Raw genomic sequence first — 27,619 nt, 5'->3', positions numbered from 1 at the left:
GGTACAGTTCCAGCACCTCCTCCTCCACCTCGACAGGGTGTTGGTACAGTCCCTCCATGTTAGAGCGCTCTTCCTCGACGGAGTGCTCCCTTGGTACCTCCACCTGCTTCCATGGCACTTGCTGTCCCCAGATGGGTTTCGGTTCTGTGGCCTTCACCCTTTAGATTAGGAGGCCGCCATTCAGGACACTATACCCTCTAGAGCTTTGGATATTCCCATTCTTGTTGATCCCACTAATGTTGCACATCACTTGGTTCAGGACGCTAGTGCTCCAGCTGCAACCATGGCTACGGCTTCTCCCACTAACTCAATGGTAGCCCCTCTTCTTAGCCAAGCACTTGATAATATTTTTGCAGCTAGAGAGGCCCTTGACCTTTCCAGGATCATGGCATTCAGAGCAGCCCCTTCCCTCACTCCCCTCTTGGATCGAGGGAAAGGGGCTGTGTACACTATTGATCTGCTTCCCTCTGAAGGGGTTCTTCACACCCCTATGATAGGTTTGGTTCACATGAACTCTTTCGCAGCCGTGGCAGATCTCACGGACTTCCTAGAGGAGGACTTTGTGCCTTCTACTTTTGGTGAGATAGTGGTTGGGGTTCCTATTGACAGGGTGTTATAGATCAGCCCACAGCCAGGTACTTATAGGAGGGGTCAGGGGAGATAGATTTCAGATTTCCAGGTCAGTCCATTAGGGATGCCCTCTTGCCCCTTTTCTTTTCCTATTTGTGGCTGAGGCTATGAGCATTTTTCTCAAGTCTTGAGCTGGCATTCTTGGGCAGATTGCCGCTTAGACAGGAGGAGGACCTCGTCGATTGTGAGCTAGCAGACGACACTACTATTTTCTTGGAGGCCTTCCCTCAAAGTCTCACTTCTTTCAGGACAGCCTTGGACTTGTTTTGTAATGCAGCAGATGCTCGCATTAATTGGAACAAGTACAATGGCTTTTGGATTAGTGACATTGACACTCCGGACTGGGGGGATGATTTGGACTTCACTTGGACTCAAAGGAGTGTGTTAGATAGATACTTAGGATGAAAGGTCGGTATGGGTATCTCTTCTTCGCAGAAGTTTGCTCCGGTGTTGGGAATATAAGGAGGAAACCCTTTGTCTGGAGTTCAGCCAGGTTGGACCTTGCATCCAGGGTGGTGGTTGCCAACCAGGTTTTGCTAGCCACGGCTTGGTATGTTTGCTCTTGTTGGTGCAGCTCTAGGGAATGCATCGCTCAGTTCACAAGCCCTATAAGGAATTTTTTATGGAGTGGGCTAGATGGCACAACAGACACTATTGCTAGGGTGGCTTGGGAGACCTTGATCCTTCCCACACAGGAGGGGGATCTCAACATCATAGACCCAGATTTGCAATGCAAGGCCTTGCCTTGCAAGTTTGTGGTTAGAGGTTTTTTGCGTGGGGATGAGCCATGGAATTTTTTTTCATTCAGTGCATTTAGAAACGCAGGCCCTCCTCAGGTGGAGACTAGATGGAGAGCACCATATGGATTTTCACTTCAGCCCATGTCAGATCTCCTTCCTCCCCGCTTATGGTTGCTATTCTAAAAGCTTGGTCAAGCTTCAGAAATATCCTTCGGAGAGTTTTTCCCTCCTCTCTCGAAGAGATTGATAGGCATCCTATCATGTGAAATGATTGTATACTTGATGAGCATGGTAGGCGACTTGGTTTGTCTCATTATATGTAGTGGTCCAAGTGGGAGAGAGGCCCTACCGCTTGTGTAGGTTCTTGGAAATCCTTCAAAAGGATTCTAGAAGATCATCAACAGCAATTGGTCAGTCACCTCCGAGCCGACTAGGGTCGGCCAATTTGCCCTAAAAGTCCCAGCTGAGCCACCAAAAGAAACCTTAAAAAGGGGTTGATGAGCACTTTTAAACAGTCCTGGGTAAGGCACAAGGCCAGGCGGGCTGAGAGTCCACCGAAAGCAGCTAGGAAGCTGCTCCGAGTACACTCAAATCCCACAATACCAGCTCGCAATGAGAGCATAGCACCAAAAGGAAACGGCACCTTCCTGGGGCTGCGTACACTGTCAGGGCTATAAGGAAAGCCAAAAAACGCCCACGCCCTCTGAAGCCAGCACCAACAAGATTTGGGCTGGGGCGATGTTCTTGAGCCTGCACATGCTGAAGGGAAACCACACGATCAAGTAGCCAGCTGGCGGGAGCTCTGGAAGGGCGCATTCTCCACAAATTGCTCCAGGAACCAACGAACCAGTCAACCTGCTTGACAGGCTGCTGTCGCACAGAAAAGGGGCTGCTGGTTCACCAAAACAGCAAAGAAGGCCAAAAAGGCAGAGAGGGGCGCAAAGAAAGACAAAGGGGGGGAGAGGCGGGAGCAAGGGAAATGGGCAGGAAATGAGGAGGGAAAAGAAAAGTTCATTTGGGGGGGGGGGGGGGGGCGAGGGAGCAGGGAGCTGCTCAGTTCCCTAAATGCACAGAAATGCCTCTCTCAGAGATTGATGCCATAAACTAGGAAGAGATGAGCCAGGCAAGAGAAGAATTTGTAACAACTGCTATGTGTGAAATGTGTGTGTTTGTGTCTGAATGTCAGTTATACACAAAAGTTTATTAGTCTATTTTAAAAGCCTCTTAACCAGATTCAATATGGGATTGCTAGGCTCTATGTGTGTGTGTGTGTTTCTCTTACCGTTTCTTTCACCTTTCATGTAATCTCATTGATAGGTGTTAGATCCCCACTGTTTGTTCGACAGGTATTGCAACAGCTAGCACATTGCTCGATTGTATAAATCATGGAAAGTGCAATGAAACAACCTCAGATGGATTCCCATGGAAATCATCAAATGCATTCGATGATGAGATTCAAAGAAACAATATTGGACATGAAAGTTGTGCAGGATCCTGTTGTGTGGAAATCCAACAGGTATCTTGTCTTTCCTTTCACTCTTCTTGTGTTTCTTTTTTATCAGGGCCTTCTAAAAAATATATATCGCAACAAAATTTATTGGAAGGTTGGAAGGTTTAGTTACTTTTTCATTGTAGTTCTTGAAAAGATGGGGCCAATATAAAGTGAAAACAAAGATTGAGTAACAAGAAAGCCCGCTGGCATTCCATTGATGATGTATGTAAGAGATTGTCAGCAACAGAGATGACAAGTTTATGGGTCGTGTTTGGCAGGAATGTTTTAGCAGTGGATACAGTACTCACTCCCAATACAGCATACCATTTCAAGACTAATTGGATAGTCTGCTATAGCCTACTACCTGCAGCAGAAGACTTGTCCTAGGGTTCACACAATGCCAAAAGTAAACCTCGCTCTGTCTAGTGCACACATGTGTGTAAGAAAATCATAGATACAAGCTAGAACATGCTCATGAAGTAGAATATCCAAAACATGTAGAAAATTAGGCAAACCCTGATGCACATTATAGTGCACAACCTACCACCATTTAGAGGCCTGGGTGCTGCCTACATGTGCAATGTTCTCACTCCCAATGCTAATCTCCATCTCCTTCAGGCACCTCTCAACCTTGTCAACCTGTGTGCTCATAGAGAGCTCTAGTACACCTCTCCTTCCCTTGGTTTTCCTCTTTCTCCGCCTTTAAAGGATTCCCTGTCAGGCACCATTTGCCCTCTCCGTGAACTCTAATCTTATCAGATTGTATGCAGGGATTCTGACACTGATTTTACCGATCAATATTTTTCTTCAGCACGACAAGTCACAATTGCCATCTTTCCTGAACACCACGGTGCCTGCTAGCTTCTTTGTATTACCTTGATTGCAGATATCTTTGCGGAAGTATGCTGCTATGTGATCATGTGGATGATCGTGCGTCTGTCACTGCTCATGTCTACAGTGCTTATTTTCCCGGCCAAAGTTTAGAAATAATTTAAGTTCAAATTTCTCAAATGCAATTGAAAAAACCATATACATTCTCTCATAATCCTCATGCCTCCATCCCCCTGAAAGTACTCTGCAGGCTGAATTGCTTGCTTGATTTGCAGCTTCCCTTGCTGCTCCAGATTGCAGCATAAACTGAGGCACACTCTCAATGACCCCTGGCCTCCCTGTTGCGGTGCAAGGCAGCCTGTTATGATGCACAATGAATGATTGCAAGCCTTTCCATCCTAAATGATGTTGCTGATGTCAAGAATTTGACATGTGGCAAGTTGAATGGTGGAACTGTGTACTGAGGGTGCCCCCCCCCTCAGCCACCTATCCACTCCAAGGACCTCTCCACAAAAGGTGGATCCGGGGTGATGAGGTCTATCACTCAAGGCTTTATGTGCCTTGATATTTGAGCATCCATTTTGTAAATGGGATTATGCCCTTCACATGTTTGCAATGTCGATACTAGGTGAGGTCCCAATTGCCCTCTCCCTTTGCACAAACATCATGCGCTCAAGATCGCACATTTTCAACAGCACCCCTCAATCATGAGTTGGGTTCTAATGTGCCATTGACTTCATCATCATGTGCTTCATTTGTGATCCGTGGGCTCTACCTTGTCATCGACTTTCACGCTGTGGCTTTGTTGTCTGCCAACTTTCACTATGTAAATCTTCTCCATTGCATGTTGGTTAATTTTGTTCAGAACTCCTTGATTGCATGGGCATTTTTCTTGGAGGACTTGAAATTCATTGCTCACTTCAATTTGTGTGAATTCACAACTGAGGTTTAATTTTTCCCTTTCCCTTAATCCTTCTTAGTCCATGTATTTTGCCTTGTGTTCAAGTATGTCATGTGTTTATTCATGGGCCATTTCTGCCATGTGTCGAGCTATTGTATGTAGTTTCTTCTGCCAATCCGAGCTGCCACGCATTGGCTTCTGCACCGCCACTATGCTGCTCTGTGTGTCGACTCACAGCCACATCAGCTTCTGTCCTGGATTTTGTCTCGACTTCTCACTCAGTCTATGTGTTGGTTAATTCCTGTCGCACAAGCAACTACTGTCCACTGACTATTCTCTTGGTTGTCATTTTTGCCATCCTTCTGCCAGCCTGCTCACAACTCTTTTGTTGAGTTGTCCGGTGACCGGTTTGCTACGCATCAGACTGCTTTATTGCTATGTGCTGTCCTTTGTCAAGCTCGGTTTTGATTGAAATTTGACAGCTTACTGTAGTTCTTCACCGACTCCCTTGCTGCCCATTGTTTCAGATCTGGTCTGTTGTTGTTTGCACTTGGAGCTGTTGCCTTCTCTGCCCACTGCAGTTGTTGAGGTAGCTCTTCTTCGAAGTACTGGCTAGTTGAAGTCTTTTGCACACACACATGCTTTGTGATCTATAGCAAGACGAAGATCTGATATTCAAAGGATGCCTTCACAGCTAAACAAAGTGAACTTCTTGCTAATCAATCGATGGCTTGGGCACTATGCGCAGATTGGGCTTCTCAAACAAATGGATCAAAGGAGACTAACTCTTTACGCACGGAGTTGTAGTCAATTGCTTATTGGTAGCCACACGGACAAGGCTCTCTCTCTCTCTCTCTCTCTCTCTCTCTCTTATTGGATGCAGACTGGCATAAACAATTGGAGAAGACATACAATGCCCTCACAAGGAAAAAGAAAAGAAAATATATTCTAGAAAGAGAAATCTGATTTAATTACTTTCATAAAAAATCCAAGAAAGGGATGGAAACAAGTGAAAGGCAGACGGAAACAGGTAACAGGGGATATATCAGATGCAACCATGCTTGATTATGTTACCAAGTTGTACAATCATGCACATGTCACTGAAATGGGGAAGGAGGATCTGTCGGTCACATGTACTAGTCCTTTTACCTTTGAAGACATTGAAGCTGGACTAAAGAAGATGGCTAATGGCAAAGCCTCAGATCACATGAAGATACAGGCTGAATTTGTGAAATGGACAGGAGACCGAGCAAGAACATGGCTATCACACATCCTAACGCATGCTCTACACCATGGTTTTCCTGAGGAATGGCAAGAAAATTGGGTCCAGCATTTACACAAGGGTGGAGACAAAAATTTAGTCACAAATTACAGAACTATAATGGTCAGCTCTACATTGGCCAAGCTCTTCAGTGTGGTGCTTGAAATGAAAATCAGCTCATGGGCAGAAGAGGCCCAGAAGAGGGCCACTAGACAAGTAGGCTTTCGCAAGGAGCACAAGAGAGCCGACGACCTTATTACCTTGAGAGGCCTCATGGATGAGTGCAGATTGAGAGGATGCACTTTATTTTGTTGCTTTATGGAGTTCAAGAAAGCATTTGACACAATTCCAAGAGGAGGACTATGGAAGAGAATGCAAGCAATAGGAGTCCCATTGGCCTTGAGAGTAGGCATCTCTCGTATCTATGAAAAGGTATTATGCCGACTCAAGCAAGCACAGGGTATGTCCGATGTATTTGAGAGTAATATGGGAGTGAAGCAAGGCTGCCCTCTATCACGTACCTTGTTTGGAATATGCATTGATCAACTAGAGGAACTCATCAATGAATTTGCAACAGAGGAAGGGTTGCAAGGACTGCAATTGGGACTATGGACAGTGCTATTGTTGCTATACGCAGATGATGTAGTTCTTTTTGCATACGATCTGGACTCTATGCACAAACTTTTACAAGTGCTCAAGACTTTTTGTAGGGAAAGTGGGCTGCAAGTGAATGTCGGAAAAACAAAGATGATGGCAGTCTATACCAATCAGCTAGAACATCCCCCTGAGATCACCTTTGATGGACAGATTATTGAGTATGTCAGCACCTTCAAATACTTAGGGGTTGATATCCCGGCAGATCACAGATGGTGGCAATGTATACACAGAAGGATGGACACTGGCTGGGGAAGTACTACCAGTTTGAGAATGACTGCAGGCACACTGACACCAGGAACTGGAAAATTCGAAATGTATTATTTGATGCATATGTAGTACAGACAGTATTATATGGAGTGGAAGTATGGGAAGGCAGTATTTCAGCCTCTACATGGAATGATATTGAGAAAATGCAAAAGGCTTTCTTACGGCGACACCTTTGTGTCAAACCCACTACTCCATACTCAGTACTTCTGTTGGAAACGGGAAGGAGGCCGATTGAATTTCATGCACTGATCAGAGTTATGCAATACCTAATAGAGGTGCAGCAAATGCAACGTGATAGGTTGCCTCATAAAGCATGGAATGCTAGCACAAAGCTTCAAAAGAACCACAAAAGTAAGATCATCTGTACAGGATGGGCAACCTACATAAGAAAATGATTCAGCAGATGGAAAGTGGAAGCATATTTGACCATGCCGCCTGAAAAGGTCACCATGCAAGAGTTTCAACTGTCTTTACTGAGCACTTTGCAACCTCACTGGCTAACAAGTGAAAAGAAGGTAAAGCTGGAATATTACCAAGATAACATAAATCCCACATGTTGGTCTACATACATGTCCATAGAGACTCATGCTTAGCCTTATATTAGCACACCTATCTCCCTTCTATATCGCAGAAACATAGCCAGGTTCGTACCATATATCATACATTTGCAATTGAGAAGGGAGCTTGGATGCATCAGCCCAGACATGCTAGAGTCTGTATCCTTTGTGACATGTAGACAGTTGAGACGGAGGCACATGTGGCTCTACAGTGCCCCCAATATGCACATATCAGGGAGGACTACCAGCAAATATTGGAGGACTCTGCTCAGCTGACATCAGTTCTCTCTACTGCCTCTCCGACAGCATTGGGATCTTTTGTCACTCGTCTTTTTACCTGCGGTCAAGAACTCATAGACTCCTGACCCCTCTCCTTGAGGAGACTCTATTTTACATTGTATTGAGACGGGTCCCATGGGTCATTTTTGGCCCCCCGAGGACATTAATAGACTCTACTTCTACTTCTACTTCTACTTCTGCTTCTCTCTCTCTCTCTCTCTCTCTCTCTCTCTCTCTCTCTCTCTCTCTCTCTCTCTCTCTCAGTGCTCCTCCCGCTCTTCCACCTCTGCTCCCGCTCTGCCCGCCTTTGCTCTACCACCTCTACTCCGCCCCTCTACCCACTGCAACTCCTCTGCTCCTGCTCCACCTCTGCCCCTGCCCACCTAGCTCTTGCTCCTCCGCCTCTGCTCTCGCTCCTCCACTCTTGCTCCTCCGCCTCCGTTGTTGCTCCGCCCTTGCTCTTCCGCCACCCGCCGTTGCAGCTCCTCCCTCCGTTGCAATAGCTCTGCCGCCCACGGTAGCTCCCTCTCCCCTACCTCTCCACCCACCTCCGCTCCCCCATCTCTGCTCTAGCTCCTCCCACCTCCGCTTTGCCTATCCGCCCTTGCCCTTCCCTCTTGCCCGTTGCTCACCCGGCCTCCTCCGCAGCTTGCTTCCACAGACAGCAGCCGGTATTGGGTTGCACTTCTACACAGTAGCACATTTCGTGCTGCACTTCCACACGAACCTCTACCGCCTCTGATGACAGCTCTCCTTCCGACAATGGATGGGCTTGTCATGCCCCACCGCTAGGACCTACAAAAAATAAAGTGAGAAAAAAGCTACAGGATAACAAGAGTCAGGTCTCGAAATGGGAAAAGAGGAGAGACAGAAAAAATCAAGAAAGAGGAGAAAAACCAGCAGATACAATTAAAGCTCGAGAATATGAATAAATTCTCAACCGGAGCGGACTCGGACTGGATAGCAAAGCAATTCATAAGAGGGGATCTGCCTCATCTTCAGCTTCAGCCTAAGCCATGGCCTCATCTGCAGCCACATCCACTCCAGCTACTTCTTCGGCTATAGATATACCCATGACAAGACGTCCGGCATTGACTTCCTCCCCCTCTCTGGCGACACTGATCTCCTCTCTCTCTCCTTCTCTTGCTATAGTTACAGTCTCCCCATCTGCTTCATTAGCTATGTCACCTATATCGGAGGCATCATACACTCCGACTTTTCTTTGCCCATGCCCCAGTCATCCCTTATCTCAACCAGCTAGCCCAGTCACCGCCAACCATTTTGCCATTCTCCTAGTTTTGTACCACAACCTTTTTAGTTCTAGCTTGGGCGAGGACTAGTTGACCCATCACCAGATGCCTGGGAGTCTCTACTCATGGAGGAGGTACACAGCATTCGTGTACGCGAGGTGGAGTTGACTCGCTTCGCATAGGAGCGCACATGAGCGAGCCCGCTTCACCTAGGAGCAATCTCGTGTCATGCAGGAGTAGGCCCATGTCATTCAGGAGCAGGCTGGCCTCATCCAAGGGCTCAGACAGGACATCTTGCAACTCCAATAGGAGGTAGGGAGTACCCCAATGGTCAAGGTAGAGATTGTGAGCATGCAATCTGTCATCATGGAGACATCCAGATGGGTAGACGTGGTGAAATGGGAAACTTGCGAAGGCAACCGTTTCGGCCACCATTATGAATCAGTAGCAAAGAGCTAGTAAGGGTCTCAACATCAGAGTTCGTGGTATTCCACGCACTAAGGCTACACCGATGAGCGATGTGACTACGTTTGTGGCCACTACTCTTGGGGTAGCTGAGCACATGATTGAGAGGGCATGGTGGGTGGGGGAGAGACCCTAATCGAGATCAGCCCCTTGTCATACGATTCCATGATGCCCAGGCACGACACTCAGCTCTACGGTGTAGATCAGTCTTACGGGACCAGCCATTGATATCCATGGATGAGGATCTCACCCCCTTACAGGTTGAGGAGAGGCGCACTCTGACACAGCAGCGAGATTAGGCCCGCAAGGATGGGAAGTGGGCGGTAGTTCGAGATGGACGACTCCTTATGGGCTCCCATCGAGCATCTACCCCTCCTCCCACATAGGAGGGCGGGGTCTATGAGACTCAGCATACCGTTACCCTGTCTTGTACCATTTGAAACTATAATAGTACCTTATCATTAGAACCTGGAAACTTCTTGGAGTCTTATACATGTCATGACATAGTCTTTTATATAGAGACACATCAGAGTTCAGAGCGCCCACTACCAATAGTCAGTGGGTATACATGGGAGTCTGCTTACAGAGATGAGATGAGGGACATAGGGGGAGTATGAGGATTGGGAGGAGTTGCAGTCTTTTACAGGTCCACCCTTTTGGGGACGATCTAAGTAGAGCGGAGAGATACACACTCCAGATTTTTCTGGATCTAGATCCGACACATAGATAGTCGGGATTTGTTCGTTGCAGTATGCTACTTCCCCCCCTCCCTGAGATCTGTCACTTTTCTTGAGATGTCTGAGAGGAGACTGAGACATCACCATACGTAGGTCTTACTAGGACATTGTCGACTTCTCAAGCTGCGGGGAAGTCCTCCTAGTTGGGGACTTCACCCACGAGGACAGGGGTCCGGCAGGTACCACTTCTTGATTTGAGAGATGATTTCATTCTACTGCATTGATCTTGAGGATGTGAGAGATTGGGGAGAGAGAGAGAGAGCAAGAGAGTGTGAGCTTGAGAGCTGAGTTGCAATAGAAGAGTGTAAAGAGTACAACTGAAAGAGTTAGAGATAAGGTTTTGTCCTAGTGACAAAACCTTAGTAGTCACTAACCATAGTTAGTGAACTAACTGCGGTTAGCGGGAAAAACCTCTTAAAGAGGGAAAAGTGCCCCTAACTAGCTTATTAATTTACATTGGTCACTGCTGAATTATATCTATAATTCTAACACCCCCCTGCAGTGCCAATGTCATGTACAAGGCTGATCAATCACCAAACGGATATAAGTTCAGGGCACTGCGAAATGCCTCAACCTTTTCACGTGGTAGTGCTTTGGTGAAAATATCTGCAACGTTGTCATGTGTGGACACAAAGATCATACTGATCTCTCCTGCATGCAACTTCTCTCTGACGTAGTGATAGTGAACCTCAATGTGCTTCGTGCGAGCATGAAACACTGGACTCTTTGCCACTGCAATGGCACTCTGACTATCAGTGAGAATTGGAGAAGGACCCTCCAAAGACAGATGAAGATGAGCAAATAGACGTCGCAGCCAGACACATTCAACTGTTGCTGTGAAAGCTGCTCTGTACTCAGCTTCACATGATGAGGTAGCCACTGTAGATTGTTTCTTGCTCAGCGAGGAAATGCAAGATTTACCCAAAAAGAAACAATTGCCACTAGTGGACTGCCTAGTGTCATAATCACCAGCCCAATCTGAGTCACTGTAGGCATGCATCTGCAAGTCACCCCCCCGGGAAATAACAAGCCAAAAGACTTCGTGCCCTGCAAATAACGGAAGATGGGCTTAACTGCCTGCCAATGCATAGTTTTTGGGCTGTGCATGTACCTGCTCACCTGAGATACTGCAAACTGAATATCAGGTCTAGTGTTGCAGAGATATATGAGGCATCCAACAGCCTGACTGTAAGATGTGGCATCAACTGATTCTCCTGCATCATGCATTGTGAGTTTCAGCCCCGGCTCCATGGGAGTGGCTATGGGCTTACAATCATGCATGTTAAATCTATCCAAGAGTTTCTGCACATACTTGGATTGAGACATAACAGTGCCACGTCTCTCTTGAGAGAACTGGATCCCCAAATAAAAGTGAAGGAATCTATGCATCTAGCCTAAAATGCACCCTTCACAGGCATGTGGAGGAGGTATCTCAAGAGGTGGCAATGCATCAACCATAGAGTGCTTTTGAAGTGTCATCAAGTTGTTGTAATGCATGTGGCCATATCGGGCATGCCATAATTCTGCATTCTGCATGGCAGCAGTAGGGGTAGAAACTGCAAGAGCATGGGCTGCTCTTTTCTCAAAAAGATCAAGCTGAAAAAGCCCACGCAGCAGAGCACCAGATAATCATGGCAGCAGTAGGGGTAGAAACTGCAAGAGCATGGGCTGCTCTTTTTTCAAAAAGATCAAGCTGAAAAAGCCCACGCAGCAGAGCACCAGATAATCTTAAGGCATTATCATCTTCCCTGTCTCGGACAGCACATTGTCATCCTCAAAGATGACCTGAAATCCAGCTCTGTTAAGAGTGGACACTGAAAGAAGATTCTTGGTGATACCAAGCACATATAAGACATCTGAAAGTCTAAAAACTGAGCCATCAATGGCAGTAAGCTCAACATCTCCTGTGCCACGTACTGAATATGATGAGTTATTGGCACAAGTGACTTTCTTACGAACGGGAGGTGGATGCAAGGAAGTAAAAAGACGCTTCCTAGAAGTGATATACTTGGATGCATCGCTGTCAAAATACCAAGTGTTCAGTGTTTCATTGACACTGAAAGCAGATGCATCCGTAGAAGAGTCATAACTGCAAGTCAAAAATGCATATGTATCATCATTACAAGTGGCTGTACTATCCCGAGCATCTGGAGCAGCCAGCCTAGAATCTGAAATGCAAGATAAAAAGGCATAATCCTGTCCAACAAAGTTGGCTGTAGCATCCCCACTGTCAGATGCATGAGGAGCTGAATCTGAAACAGTCATACCGGAGCTGTTTTTCTTCTCTTTTGCAAGCCTTTTCTTGCATTCTGCAATGTGATGACCTGGCTTTTTGCAGTAATGACAAAAACCCTTCTTCTTGGGCTTACTTGCATCATTTTTAGCCTTTTGTGAAGGCTGTCCTGACCCACTAGAAGGCTGATTTACTGATGTCTTTGCGTGTCCCTTTGTTTTTGACTTAAACTTTCAGAGCATAGCTTGTTCACCTGCACGTGAAGCCAAGTTTTTCCTGGTCTGCTCTTCTTGAAGCAGAAGTCCTATCAACTCATGAAAAGTGAGAGGATTTGCACCCCCCCTCAATGATAAGTTCAGCGAGGTATGAAAGCTGAGATAAGACTCAGGAAGAGAATTCAGAGTGGTAGTAATCATCTCTGAATCAGGAATAATCTCATCTATGTTCAATAATTGCTCTCTGAGATCCTGTAGCTTTGTGAGGTGGACTGACATGGAGTCACCCTCTTCCATATGTGTATTACTTAACTCTCTTTTCAAAAAAGATACCCTTGCATCATTCCGGGCTGCATACATGCTTTCTAAGATATCCCACGCTGCCTTCGAGGTCTTACACGACCGGATATGCGGAATGATAAATCTTTTCACTAAAAGAGAGATGCATGACAAAGCTAAGGCATCCCGTGAATCCCATCTCTTCTGCTCTGGAGTAGTGGCTATAGCTGCACCAACAACTTGTTCTGCAGCTGCACCCTGTGCACGACCTCTTCCACCTCCTTGCTGAGGAGGGGTATTAGGTGCCATACCTGCTGGTCGGATCTCACTCCCATTCACATAATCCCATAAATTGCGAGAAATCAGAATCTTGCGTGCCATAAAACTCCAGAGGGAGTAGTTGGTACCATCCAACTTGTCTTTCTGTGAAAGACCACCGAACTGGAAGTCATTCTGATTTTGCTGGGCCATATCTAAGAAAGAGATTTAAGCAGATACAAAACTGAATTCCCTTACTGGGAATGAAATGCACAACTCCCAAAAAACACAGCCAAGCACTGGCTGTAAATGCAACTCAGATTTCTGCACTTGCACTATCAGAAATCTGTCCAAGCATCAAAAACTCTCCAGAATCTGCCAAAAGTGCTGCAAAACACTTCAAGAAAGGCAGTATGAACTGAAAACTCCAAAATTGCTCTCCCAACACGAAAGCCCCAAAATAGGCCCGAAATTGCAACCGAAAAGGGGCAAATTGATCAAAAGTCCCAAATGTTGCAAGAATTGCGCTCTATCTGCAAAAGCCCCAAATTTCACTGCGAAATTGCAGTGTAATTACAAGATCCCCATATTTCTTCAAGAAATTGTACTGCAGAATCAAAAGCCCCAAATTTCGAGCTTGAAATTGCAACCAGAAAGGGCCAATAGCACAAAAAGCCCCAAAATTTGCAATTTCAATAGAAAGCCCCAAATGTTTGGACTAAATCTGCAGATCTGTCTGCAAGATTGCAAGCAGAACCAAAAAGCCCCAAATTTCTTAAGCAGATTCTGCAAATTGATTGCAATGTCTGCAACAAACAAGATGCCCCAAATGTACTCCCAAAAACTGAGCCAAACAATGGCTTTCTGCAAGATGTGCGTGCCAAAGATAAAACATGCGAGTTTCTCCTGCAAGAAAGAGCTTGTGTGCAGGTACAACCAGTTGTACCGTACATACTGTAGATGTACGGTGAATTGCACGGAATCAAGGCGGCCTTGTACGGCAATTGTACGGTAGCACGAGCTGTACAAACCAAATGTGAGAGATTGTATGGTGGCAATAATGACGACCTGCTGTACGGAAGCATGACCAGTACGGAAGTACTGTATGGAAGTCAAGCCTGTACGGAAGCATGAATGAAGACCTGCTGTACGGAATGTACGCGCAGGTACATGTGCTACGTATGGTGATGACAAAGGTTGTACGACAAGTACGGCGAACTAATTGCAGGTGTGTTGGTACGGGCAGCGCAGGTACATTCGGCCAACGTAGATTGTACAACGATGATTACGCAGAAGGTACAGCAGGTACAAACAGCGATGGCGCGGCACGTACGGCACGTACGGCGTCAACTCAGCGACGCAGGTTTTGGAGTAGCAGATCCGTACGGACCTGTACGGAATGTACGGCACTGTACGGACGGGTTGTTGAAGCAGGAGCGACAGTAGGAGCAGGAGCTACAGCAGGAGCAAGAGCTAATGGGCTGGGTGCAAGAGCTCAACTTGGCTCTGATACCAAATGTGAGAGATTGGGGAGAGAGAGAGAGAGCAAGAGAGTGTGAGCTTGAGAGCTGAAAGCTTGAGAGCTGAGTTGCAATAGAAGAGTGTAAAGAGTACAACTGAAAGAGTTAGAGATAAGGTTTTGTCCTAGTGACAAAACCTTAGTAGTCACTAACCATAGTTAGTGAACTACCTGCGGTTAGGGGGAAAAACCTCTTAAAGAGGGAAAAGTGCCTCTAACTAGCTTATTAATTTACATTGGTCACCGCTGAATTATATCTATAATTCTAACAGAGGATATAGCCATGATATGAGTTTCAAAACTGACGGAGGATGAGCTCCGGTCACATCTTACGGGCAAGCTCTGTTAGATCTAGGCATTACATCATGGGATCCCTTGCTGTTGCCTCTTGTATCGTATCATTGGTTTTACGGTCGCACCTTGTCCTCCCGGGGCTGATCACACATACCTCTTCTTTACTATCTCGACACCCCATCTCATAGCACCTCCCACTCCACAGATCACTCACACTAATTATGACATACATCTCGACCGCATCCTCTCACCTATATATTCAGCTCGCCTTTACATACTTCTCACATATATTGACTTTACACCCTTACTAGAGGACCATGGTGCTCTGGTGACCCACTCACTAGCCTTTGATACGGTTCTGAGAGCCCGCCTCATCACGCGTCTGTAGGACTTGGATTATGACCAGGAGATCATTTGGGCTGTCATGGCAGTTTACGAGAGGGTTTTAGGTAGAGTTCGGGTAGGGTCTAGGTGGACAGATGAGAACACTGTAAGATCCCGTAGGATAGAATAGATGCATCTTGCAAGAGGTGTGAGAGCACAATGAAAGAAGGATGGTAGATCTCTATTAAGATTGTGAGAGAGAAGACTCTCTCTTATAGAAAGGGGGAGAAGGTAATACCTTCCCTACATAGTGGCAATCAGTCCCTACATCAGTGGGAATCAATCCCTACATTAGTGGGATTGCCTTTGTCTTACATCATCACTTAGGTCACACACTAGACACATCATAGGACTTGATGTGCCTTTACAACACACACAAACACACATGTGACTCCCCTAGATGCACATATGCACCATAGAGCAAGCCCTTGATCATACTTACCCCAACAAACCCCCCTCAAGGGATTGCCTCTTGCAGTGTCAAGGATTCATCTAGTCTCATAGTTTCTCATGCCATCTCATGGTGGTCAAGGATTAATCTATGGCTAGGATCTCATGCTAGCAAGGGTTCCCAAGGGTGTGAGTTTCACAGAAATGGGATAGTCAAAACACATATCACATGGCCTACATCATATGGTGACCAGAGGTGATTTACATATTCTTTTTGGAGTACTACTCCAGGCAGAGAACCTCAAAATTTGACCAAGTGATGATAAACAAAGAAGACAAAGTGCCTAAAAAGCATAGTCTTCATCATGTGGAGACTCATCAAATGAAAGTAGATTGGCAGTTTCTGACTTTGTAGCTTCTTCCTTTTTGGCTCTACAATACTTTTCATGGTGATTGTTTTTGCCACAATGTTTGCATGGCATAGTTACCAGCCGAAACGGAAACGGAAGAAACGGAAGAAATGGAGTTTCCGGGCCCCGCCAAAACGAAAACGGAAGAAACGGCAATATGATACAATTTATGTATAAAATTTTATTTTTTATACATAATATAATTATCAATAGAGTGCAAATCATACATAATACAAATTACAATTATCTATACTTGAAGCTTCAGCCTTCAAGCATCAACGCATCATTCATGCCTCTATGATTCTAAATTCTTGAATGATGCTTCAATAATCTGAAATCAACATGTATCATGAGTCATGACTAACAAGTTTGGCATTACAAGAATCTGAAATTTAGAAGTTTGAAGTACTTTAAACTTAGCACACAAGTTGAAACTTGAAACTTGAAAGTATCCAATGTCCAGACTCCATAGATGATCATGATTCATGATCCACAAATTTCATGATCATGACTCATGAGTCATGCAAGACTCAAAATAAAAGCACCCATGGATGATATAAAAAAAAGGAGGACTATTGATCATCTGCATCATCCATGGACTCCTCGTTATCGTCATCCTGTGCGTCCTCTGATAAGCTTGAGGCATCTGTGTCACTGTCTGAAGAAGAATCATCAACATCAGGATCAGGACCATCGGGTGCAGCTGAAGTACTAGCACTATCTCCAGATGGTTGAGTGTATGATCGTGTGTGGTGTGCTGGTGCTGACAGCTCCTCATACAACATGGTGTATATGTCCAGCTTCTCCCGTGGGATATCTGGTATGGCCTTCATCTTCTCCACGTCCACCTTGTCTACATTCACTTGGCGAGGTTCGGGGCAGCCGGCGGCGAACTCAAGGAGACGGAGGTTGCAATGACAAAACACCAACCGCTCCAATTGAGCCATGCTCAATCTGTTCCTCTTCTTTGTGTGAAAGAGGGCCCAAGTGCTCCAGTTCCTCTCACAAGGACCGGAACTGCAGTCCTGTGAGAGAACACGTATAGCAAGGCGTTTCTGCCATAAGCCAATCTAGCAGAGATAAGTATCAGGAACTTGATAACTTTAAACATATTTGTAGTAGATAAAACTTCAAATTACTTAACGACTAAGCTCTAACTAGTGGCGTTGGAACTTGTCTCTTAGACTCTTACCAAAGTAGGAGTACAGTTGCCATATTTCTCCCACCAGGAGACAGGTTGCAACTGTGTCTCTCGGAGCCTAGCTGTAGGTCGACCAACGGAGAGGCTGTGATTGCGGAACAATAGAAGTTCATCCTCCATTCTTTGTTGCATCTCCAAGTCACCACCCGTCCAATTTTGCAGATACTGTTGCATCCCCTCCTCCAACTCGTCATTCTCATATTGCTCTTGACTGCGCCAGAGCGGATGCAATACATGTGCCACCGCATGGATTGGGCGGTGGAACCAATTCCACCGCTTATTCCATATAGCACGGATGGACTCAACCCGAAATCATGCCACAAGAAATTAGAATGCATTATGCATGCAAAATTCATAGACTAGAGATAATAGTACATACATAATATATACCAGGCTTCATGATAACAAATTGCAATTTAGTAACTGCAATAATTATACATATTACAAAAGTAAAAAGTCTTACTTATCAGGCGATAGGGAAGTGTTTCTGTTGAGGGCCTCTCCAATCTTGTCCATAAACTCGTACAAGAGCCCTAATGTGCTTCCCTCCATGTCCGTGATGCGAAGCACCGTGTAGATAGGATTAATCAATTTGATTAATGCCTCCGCCTGATTCCACCAAGACTCATCCATGATCATGCGAAAAAATTTAATAGACTTTGCTTGGCCTCTATCATCCCAATCTCCCCACTCCCGAGACACAACCGTGCGCAACAAGCCCTGGCGCACTCGCACAAGCCTCTCCACCACTATGAACATGTAAGCAAGCCTTGTGGCTGGAGGTTTCAATAGCTCAAGGTCACTGTAAGCCCGATAGATGCTGAGGACTTTGGGTCTCTTCGTGACAAACTTCATGATACTACGGATTGCGGAGAAGATGGCATCAATACAAGGTATCTTCCCTAGGTCCTCGATCAAAGGATCAAGGCAATATGAGGCACAGGGTGTCCACACAATCTTAGGGAACTCATCTTCTAACATGATACCCATTGGTGACACACAATTGCTGCCATTATCTGTCACCACCTGCACCACATGCTCAACACCTATCTCCATAATGGCTGCTCGTAAATGCTCCCAAATATACAACCCTGTAATCACTGTACCTGCAGTGGAAGCGTCCATGGCTCTCAAGAACATGGTTCCTTTGCAAGAAGACACTAAAATATTGTACACATTCCTCTTGCGTGCATCTGACCATCCATCGCATAAGAGTGTGCATCCATATTTTTTCCAAGTCTCTTTCAAGGGCTTCATTTGGTCTTCCACACATTCCCTCTCTCTTCTTAGCTCTCTTGTCCGCAAGGCCTCATATGTAGGCCCTTCCCATTCATACCCAATGCGGCTTACGGCTCTCATGGCCTTCCTCCATCGTGTAGTCTTCGCCACATGAAAGGGTATTGCACACTGTATGAAGAGCTTTGTGAGCTCACTAGTGGCCTCCTTCACTGCTTGCTTTTGCAAGCGTGCTTGAATGCTAGACCTTTGCAGTGATCCTCTTTTTCCCGCACTAGCATCCACACTAATTGATCCATGTGGCAAGGGTGTTCTTGTAGCACTAGGACCCGCGCTCGATGTAGTTGATGTCCCTCTACTTCTCTTTGCAGAACCCAATGTGCTGGCATCATCCAATGGCTCAGTGTCAGCAGCCTCTTCTTCATCTTGCAGCCTTGTCCTCCACTTTTTGCAGCCAAGGTTGCCATACGCACACGCTTCCATTCTGTTAGGCCACCTTTCAATGGAGTAGGCATGAACTCACAAGGTCCTACATCCTTGCTGGGAACACCCGCTAGTTGGTCTTTCACCCGTGTGACAGACCCCGTTTTGCTTATGCCGCAATAGTTGCATCTCCACTTCTTGGAGCCACCGCCTCCTTTATAACTATCCAGGAGGGAGACATGGACCCAATAAGAATCTCTCGGCATTGAGGAGGATGGAGAGGTGAGAAGGAGGATGGAGAGGTCATAAGTGAGAAAGGATGGAGAGGTAGAAGGAGGATGGAGAGCTTAGAGGTAAAAGAGGATGGAGAGGTGGAAGGAGCCTGGAGGATCAGAGGTAGAAGTGAAGGAGGATGGAGATGTTACAGGTAAGATTAAAGAGAGGATGGAGAGAAGAAGGATGGAGGGATGGAGAGTAGGCTGCCAAGCTGCAGCTTGCAGAATGGAGAAGATGGAGCAAAGGATGAAGAGGATGTAGAGAGAAGGATGGAGGTGACAGGTCCGAGGAAAACGGGATGGAGAGTACAAGAGCAAAGGATGGAGGGATGGAGAGAGCTTAGAGAAGGTGGAGAGAGCTGCAAGGATGCACAGGAGGAGTGGAATGGGCGGGAGGCGGCGAAAGATGGAGCCAGGCGGCGAAATCACGACTTTTGGGATTTAGGGCAAAAACAAGTTTTACGAAACGGCCCGTTTTTGTTTCCGGCCACGAAACGGTCGTTTCATGCAACAATGTTGCATGGATTGATCTTGAAGCAATCTTTTGAGAGGTGATTAGTCTTCCGACAATGTTTGCAAGGTGAAAACTTGCCCTTTTGAATTTTTATGGCATAGGCTGTGTCATTGCCTCTCTGGTATGCTGTGTCATTGCCTCTCCGGAGTTCCATGTGCCTTTCTTCTTCTTGAAGAGCAGAAATAAGACCTTCAAGATTAGAATTAGGAAGATTTTTCAAAGTGGTAACAACATGATCATAATCTTCAGGCATACTTTTGAGCAACACTGCCATTGCATCATTTGTAGTGATTGGAGAGTTGATAGAAGCAAGTTGAGTCATGAGACTCCGCATATGATTGACATGGGCAGCCAAAGGAGTGCCACTAACCATCTTTAATTCAAAGAAAGCAATCTTAAGTGACAATTTTGAGATATGAGAGCTAGCACCAAAAATAATGTCAAGCTTCTGCCAAGCTTCTGAAGGAGACTCTAAGTCAGAGATGTGATGAATATAGTCATCTCCTAAGGCAAGAGCAATGATGCCATAGGCTTTCTTCTCTCTAGTAGGATCTCTTGCCGGGCGTGTCGGAGCTGAGGATTCTCCAGCATTAGAGGCTGTTGAAGAAGAGGTTGAAGCCGGTTTGACAAGCCCCCAGAGGTTTTCCCTCATCAATGCAAACTTAACCTTCATCTGCCATGTGTGAAAGCCTTTACCATTGAACTTATCCATATTCAAGATGGTAGCCATGAGAGGGTCTAACCCAGAATGGGCAGTGTCTACTCTCTTACAAGGCTAGAAAAATTGAAGAGCTTCAAAATACAAGCATTTAGAGTAGCAAAGGCTTGCAACCAAATTCCATACTACAAAACATAATGGAAATGATGTTTTCACTTGCATGCTTCATAGAGGTGGCTAAATGAAAGCATTTCAAGCAAATCCAGGTGTAGCAACTTAAAGCAAAGCTGTAGCCATAGTTGTACTGAAGCTATTCAACACTTTAAAACATCAGAAATGCTAAAGTAGCATCTAATGTAGCATCAAACTCACAACATTGTCAAAACTGTCCAAAACAGAGACCTGAACTTGGAGGGTGCAATTCTCACAGCTCATAGCTCTATTCAAGGGGATTTTTATGCAAGAAGAAGGGCCTTATACCAGAGAAGGGCTACCAGCAAGGAGAGGCGCAATGTTGCGTCAGGTCGCCATAGCCAAGCTTGAGAAGACCACTGGTTTTTCGTCGTTTTCTCTTCCATCTGTTGTCCAAATGAGCTCATATTTCAGCAGCAGCTTGCCCTCAGTGTCGTCGAGCAGGGGCTCAGAGGAATTTGCAGATAGGTAGGTACAGAGGTGGAATTGCGCGAATGTTCGTCGAGGAGTGTGAGTGTTGGCATTTCACGTACAGTCGAAATTTCACCAAATGCTTGCAGATGGAAGTTCGCCCATACAAGAGGAGTTTACAGCTCAAAGGGTTTGGGCAATGGTCGTTTGTAGGCAGAGAACAGAGCTCTCAAAGATTTTGGGAAGGAGGAGGAAAATGGAGAAGATGAAGAAACTCGTAGTTTATGCTTGAGATAGCATCTAATGCTAGGCTAGGCTAGATCTAGAACCTAAAGCTCTGATACCAATTGTAAGATCCCGTAGGATAGAATAGATGCATCTTGCAAGAGGTGTGAGAGCACAATGAAAGAAGGATGGTAGATCTCTATTAAGATTGTGAGAGAGAAGACTCTCTCTTATAGAAAGGGGGAGAAGGTAATACCTTCCCTACATAGTGGCAATCAGTCCCTACATCAGTGGGAATCAATCCCTACATCAGTGGGATTGCCTTTGTCTTACATCATCACTTAGGTCACACACTAGACACATCATAGCACTTGATGTGCCTTTACAACACACACAAACACACATGTGACTCCCTTAGATGCACATATGCACCATAGAGCAAGCCCTTGATCATACTTACCCCAACAAACACGAGTACTGTTGGGGTCAAACAAGGGTGTCCTCTATCACCAACCCTGTTTGGCCTCTACATTGATGAGCTTGAGACACTTATGCAGACACTGAAGGGGGAGGGATGCTCTGTCGTTGGCACTTTGATTCAAATCTTGTTGTACGCAGATGACATGGCATTCTTATGTTCCTCAGCAGAGGGTCTCCAGAGACACCTAGATGCACTACAGTCCTTTTGTGATTCCCATGATTTAAATGTCAAACTTGGTAAAACCAAGGTCATGATCTTCAACACATCCCGAGCCGCTATGCACCGGGAGCAGTTGACTTTCGACGTGTCGTCGGTTGAGATTGTTTCGTCATATACATACCTAGGGGTTCTTTTCTCTGGACCAATCTTTACTATGAGACCGGCGGTGCAGGCCCGACTGAGCAGAGGATATGCTTCATTGGCCAGACTAGAGAGGTAGTGCTTCCATTTGCATTTTTAGGACCCGTGGACCAAGGCCTTGCTTTTTGACTCCTTGGTCCGCCCAGCGGGGATGTATGGCAGCCCTAGTTGGAGGCCACATCTGTCAGATATAGAGTGGGCTCAAGTGGAGTGCCTACAGGTTCTTATGTTATCACGGATGATTCGCAGTAGTTGAGGCACTGATCAAACTAGGGGACCCTCCCTCTCTGGTCACTAGATCAGAGGTGTGGCCAACAGGATTGATAGTTGCACTTGTTCGACGCAAGGCCATAGCTAGGAGACCACAGTGCACCACACTTATTGAAGTTATCAGCCTTCTTTCAAGCCTCTTATGCCACCGCAGCCTCATACATAGTTGACCCTCCCCTCTTAGACTTGACCTTCCCGCCAACTTCCAAATGATCATTACAGTGTTGCCAACTCCCATCTTCTCCATGAGCTCAAAGATTTCTCTTTGTATATTGGTATCTTTATGATTATGGCTCTTTTGTATTCATCATAGGTGATTCCCGCTTAGAGGCTCCGCCCTTTCAGCTCATTGTATCAAGTTCTTTCAATCTCATAAACCATTCATTTTTCGAAGGATTTTAATAAACTCTCTCTCTCTCTCTCTCTCTCTCTCTCTCTCTCTCTCTCTCTCTCTCTCTCATAGACGAGAGTACTATGGATCAACAGTGAGATCCGTCACCAAGATACAGTGGACGAGAGACGTGGAGACCACACATGACACGTGGGAGGGCGAGAGCACGCACGATTGAGGTCCGACCTATCTCAGACCTCCTCAGAGGGGACCACCAGAGATGAGGCATTGCTCTCGATGTAGCCCACCGGATATAGAGATCTAGGAGTTTTCTTTTTGTTTGCCCAGCCTACTACGAGATCCAAGGGCGCTACCACTGTCTCTACCGGGAGGGGAGTGGCTTTGGCGCCCTGTCACGACTGATCCATTTCCATGACCAGGTCTGTATCGGGCTTTATCTCATGGAGATGCATCAGCACCGAGAGACACTTCTGTTGGGGTAAAGGCACATTGCCACCCCTTTATTAAAAATATGACACCTATGACTGTCTTAGGGTAAAATATGACACCTAAGACAGTCATAGGGTAAAAACCTAATCCTAATAAAACCTATGAGTTTGTGGTGTGGCTCATGACTACACACCCGCATCTTGAGTGTCACTCCTCTCTCTCTCCCTCTCCCCGTTGTTCGTCTCCACCTTTCCTTCCCCTTCAACTGGTATCAGAGCCAGTCTCTCTTCCCTCTCTACCCCTGCCTACCATATCCTCTACCCCCCTTGGGACTTGTGCCCTTGGCATAGCGCAAGCAGCTAGGGCTGCAGTGCGGGACAGCAACGCGGGGCGACGAGAGGCAGCGCAGGCAGCAGCGCAGGGCAGCGCGGGCAGCGCGTGGGCACAGGCAGCGCACGCGTGGGCGCAGGCAGCGTGCGGGCATCGAGCCGATTCGCGCCGTACAGTCGTGTACGGACGTACGGACGTCCGTACAGCCGTACGGACACCGTACTGTCGACCGTACCGTACGGACCGCCGTACGAACTGCGACAGGGAGGTGCTTTTTCGATTGGGAGCAGCGTCAGGAACTTAAATTTTTTTTTTCGTACCCTGCACAAGTACACGAGCTGAAAGTACAACAGGTACAGCTAGTACAGCACTAGTACAGCTGGTACAGCTGGAATACGAGTTGTGTGCAGCACGAGTGCAACTGAACGTGCATCTAGGCACGCAAGCCTAGGAAGCATTGGAGGAGGAAGAAGAAGAAAATCTCAAATTTCGAGAAAAGTATAGCAGGTACAGCGAGGAGATTTGGAATTTTCCCGAGGTGCATTGTATTGCGTGAAGTACAGCAAGTACTTTTCTTTTATTTCCCTCCTATTTGGAGGAGGACTTGTGCACAGATATTCGGAATTTATGCATTTGACAGAGGATATATGCTTTTACTGGGTTTGAATCTCAGTTTACGGGTGAGCAGATCATAGGGCTTTTGCCCGGCAGTTGATGCTTTGTATGCCTTGAGGTAGTGTGGTGCCAGAGTGCACACATTTGTCTCGATTTCCGCAGTGTGGAGGTGACATTTTCTTGCAGGTCACATTTCTTGTGCAACACTCAGAGAACCTCAGTTGAGCCACGCTTGGCTAGGGCGCATCGAGTTTACTCGGTCCCTAACTGTCCATCGTTGACAGTGCTCAAAAGGTTCCTCATTGAGTGTTTGTACGTTGGGATCTGTGTATGTCACTTCTACACAGGGCAGTATATGCATTACACTGTTAGTTGATTTTGTCAGAGAGATTTGCACATTGTATGCCTTATCCCTCATTGTTGAGGTTGTTTTTCACTTGGTACAGGTGTCAAATCAAGGGGCTTTTGCCCAGATTTTGCTTGAGAGCACTTGGGTTACTGTCAGAGATCTTCAGATGCCTTTTATCCCCTTGGCAGAAGGGTGATTGCTTGGGATTTATCCCATTTTCTGTTGCAGGTTTGTGACAGGCTGAAGTGTCTGGAGCCTTTTTTTTCAGTGAACAAAACAGTGTATGCCAAGTGGTTTATGCATATTAAAACAGTGCAATACCTCATCTGAGGTGGGAGAAGTGATCAAGACAGCAGTGTTTACAGCAGTGTTTTGTGCTTTGTCAGCTGATGATGCACTGTTAAAGCGCTTGTGGAACAGCTGCAGCATTCTGAAGTTACTGTTTTATGCCTATTTGAGCACGGTACAGTGTGTCAGAAGGTACAGTGACTGGAGGGAAATTTACTGTTTTGCTGCAGATCCTTTTGACAGTAAAAACAGCACTATTGTGAGTGCTTCTGGCTCTTGATAGAGCAGGTTTTTTTTTCTAAGAAATCAGAACTTTATTCAGTCATTTTTTGACTTACAGGGAGTCAGGAACTTTCCTTATCTGATATGGCATCAGGGGGAAGTGATTCTTCAATTCTGAACATAAAGAAATTGGAAGGAGCACACAATTATGCATTATGGGCAGAACAGTGTTTGAATGTACTTCTGCTAAAGAAGATTTCTAAGCCCATAAGGGTGAAGGGTGTCAAGCCATCTGACATGGCAGATGATGAATGGGAAGAGCTTGATTTGTCCGCAAGGGCAGCTATCATGCTTACTATTTCTGATACTCTTGTGTTCAATGTTCAGGCTGAAAAGACCTCTTATGGCCTATGGCAGAGGCTAGCAGAGTTGTATGCCCAAAAGAGTTCAGCGAGTAAGGTTTATTGGTTGAAGAAGCTGGTTGATCTTCGCATGAAGGAAGGTACAACTATGACCTCACACTTGAGTGAGTTCTGCCATCTTTACACAGCTGATTGCACAGGGTTTGAATCTTGATGAGGAGTTCAAGGCTACCTTCTTGTTGTGTACCCTCCCTGAGAGTTGGGACACTTTCAAGACCACCCTGTCAAATTCAAATGTCATTCTTATATATGCTGATGTGGAGAGCTCTCTCCTTATGGAGGAGATGAGCAGGAAAAATAATATGGGCAGCAAGTCTTCAAATGCTTTGCAGGTATAGGATAGAGGCAGGACTCAGCAGAAGGGGAGATCTGCTAGTAAGTCCAAATCCCGCAGTCAGTCCCGTGGCAAAAAGGATATTGAATGCTTTTATTGTGGCAAGAAGGGACATGTGAAGTCTAAGTGCTTCAAGTTCATACGGGATCAGAAAGCCAAGAAGGCTGAAACAAAGGATGTAGGCAGTGGAAGCAAAGGCAAAGGCAAGGCCAAGGCAGATGACTTGGATGCAGTGAATGTTGCAGCAGAGGATAGTGACAGTGACAGACATGATGTTTTATGCTCTTCTGCTGTAATTGCACATACCTTGGTTATTGATGGCCATGACATGCACACCTGGCTCTTGGATTCAGGTGCTTCTTTTCATGTTACTCCTCATAGGGAGTGGTTTACTTCCTACACAGGTACTCATGGAGTTGTTCATCTTGGGAACAACTATGCATGTCAGATTGCAGGGATTGGTAGTATACAGATAGTATTCCCTGATGGACGCATATTTATGCTTGATGGTGTCCGCCATGTGCCGCAAATCAAGAAAAATCTGATTAGCATTGGCTTGTTGGATGACAGTGGTTACCACACCACATTTGGGGATTCCAAATGGGTGATTACTGATGGCCAGGTTGTAGTGGCTGAGGGTTATAAGAGTGATACCTTGTACCCTCTTTATGTTTCCAGTGTGGGTACTCATGTTGTTGCCATAACCGAGCTGCCAAAGGTTTCATTGTGGCATAGCCGGTTGGGACACATGTCTGTTAAAGGAATGCAAGAACTGTCACGTTTGGGTTATCTGTCGTCTCTTTCATTTTCAGATTTGCCTACTTGTGATCATTGCATATTTGGCAAGCATTCTATGACTCCTCATAAGAGGAGAACTCCCCAAAATAGAGCACCGCTTGATCTAGTGCATACTGATTTGTGTGAGATGCCACAGCTATCACTAGGGGGTGCAAAGTATTTCATTACTTTTATTGATGATGCCACACACTAAGTGTGGGTCTATTTCTTGAAGCATAAGAGCGATGCCTTAGATGCTTTCAAGAAGTTTGTCGCTCAGGTTGAGAATCGGACAGGTCGCAGGCTGAAATGCCTCAGATCCGATAATGGGGGTGAGTATGTGTCACATGTTTTTGTACAGTTTTGTGAAGCTAAGGGCATTAAACAGGAACTCACAGCCCCTCATAATGCATCTCAAAATGGTGTAAGTGAGCGGATGAATCGAACTATTCAGGAGAAGGTTCGATGTATGTTGTCTTATGCTGTCTTATGCTGCATTACCCCATGGCTTTTGGGCAGAAGCCGTGCAAACAGCAGTTCACATTATTAACAGGTCGCCAAACAAGGCTTTGGAGTTGAAAGTGCCAGAGGAGGTGTGGTCTGGCAAGCCACCTTCATATAAGCACTTACGTGTGTTTGGCTGCGAGTGCTTTGCTTATATATGCAAAGAACTGCGCACCAAACTGGAGCCAAAGTCTTTCAGATGCATCTTCGTGGGTTATGGTGACGAAGGTGAAATGGGGTACAGGTTATGGGATCCCGTTAAACGGAAGATTATACGCAGCAATGATGTCATCTTTAAAGAGGATAGTGTACACAAGGAACCCGTGCAACCTGTGGAATACAGGAGGGTTATTTATGATGATGTTGGACAGCAAAGAATGCCCATTTATATGCAGCAGCAGGCTGCTGCAGGTAACCCTGTTCAAGAGGGTATACAGGCTGAAAATCAGCCAGATAATTTTGCCAATGATGCACCACTGGATATGCCAGCAGATGGGGCTGTAGAACAGCCAGATATGGTGGTACAGCCACCCGTCATGCATGACGAACAGGCTGGACAGCAGCCTAATCCGGAACATTTTGTCAGGAGGAGCACCCGTGTACAACGGCCTCCTGCCAGGTTTGTTCCAGGAGCCAATAATGTGGCTGATTTTATCATGCTGACAGATTGTGGTGAGCCTTCGAGCTTCAAGGAAGCTATGG

General features: G+C 46.0%; 1 protein-coding gene across 3 annotated transcripts in view; it reads left to right on the top strand.

The window, feature by feature from the left end:
* PAO1 (polyamine oxidase 1) overlaps positions 1–27,619 on the top strand; it is a 90,750-nt gene that overhangs the window by 53,560 nt on the left and 9,571 nt on the right. For all 3 annotated transcript variants that reach the window (XM_087369775.1, XM_087369777.1, XM_087369774.1), the window contains one exon: positions 2,717–2,886. In XM_087369775.1, the coding sequence (XP_087225901.1) occupies positions 2,717–2,886 (170 nt within the window). The remainder of the gene's footprint in view (positions 1–2,716; positions 2,887–27,619) is intronic.

The sequence above is a fragment of the Dipteris shenzhenensis genome, chromosome 31, assembly GCF_047967505.1.
Source record: "Dipteris shenzhenensis isolate YYH24624 ecotype China chromosome 31, Dip_SZ_1.0, whole genome shotgun sequence".
NCBI classification, from domain to species: domain Eukaryota; kingdom Viridiplantae; phylum Streptophyta; class Polypodiopsida; order Gleicheniales; family Dipteridaceae; genus Dipteris; species Dipteris shenzhenensis.
This window is presented reverse-complemented; position numbering and strand designations above follow the sequence as displayed.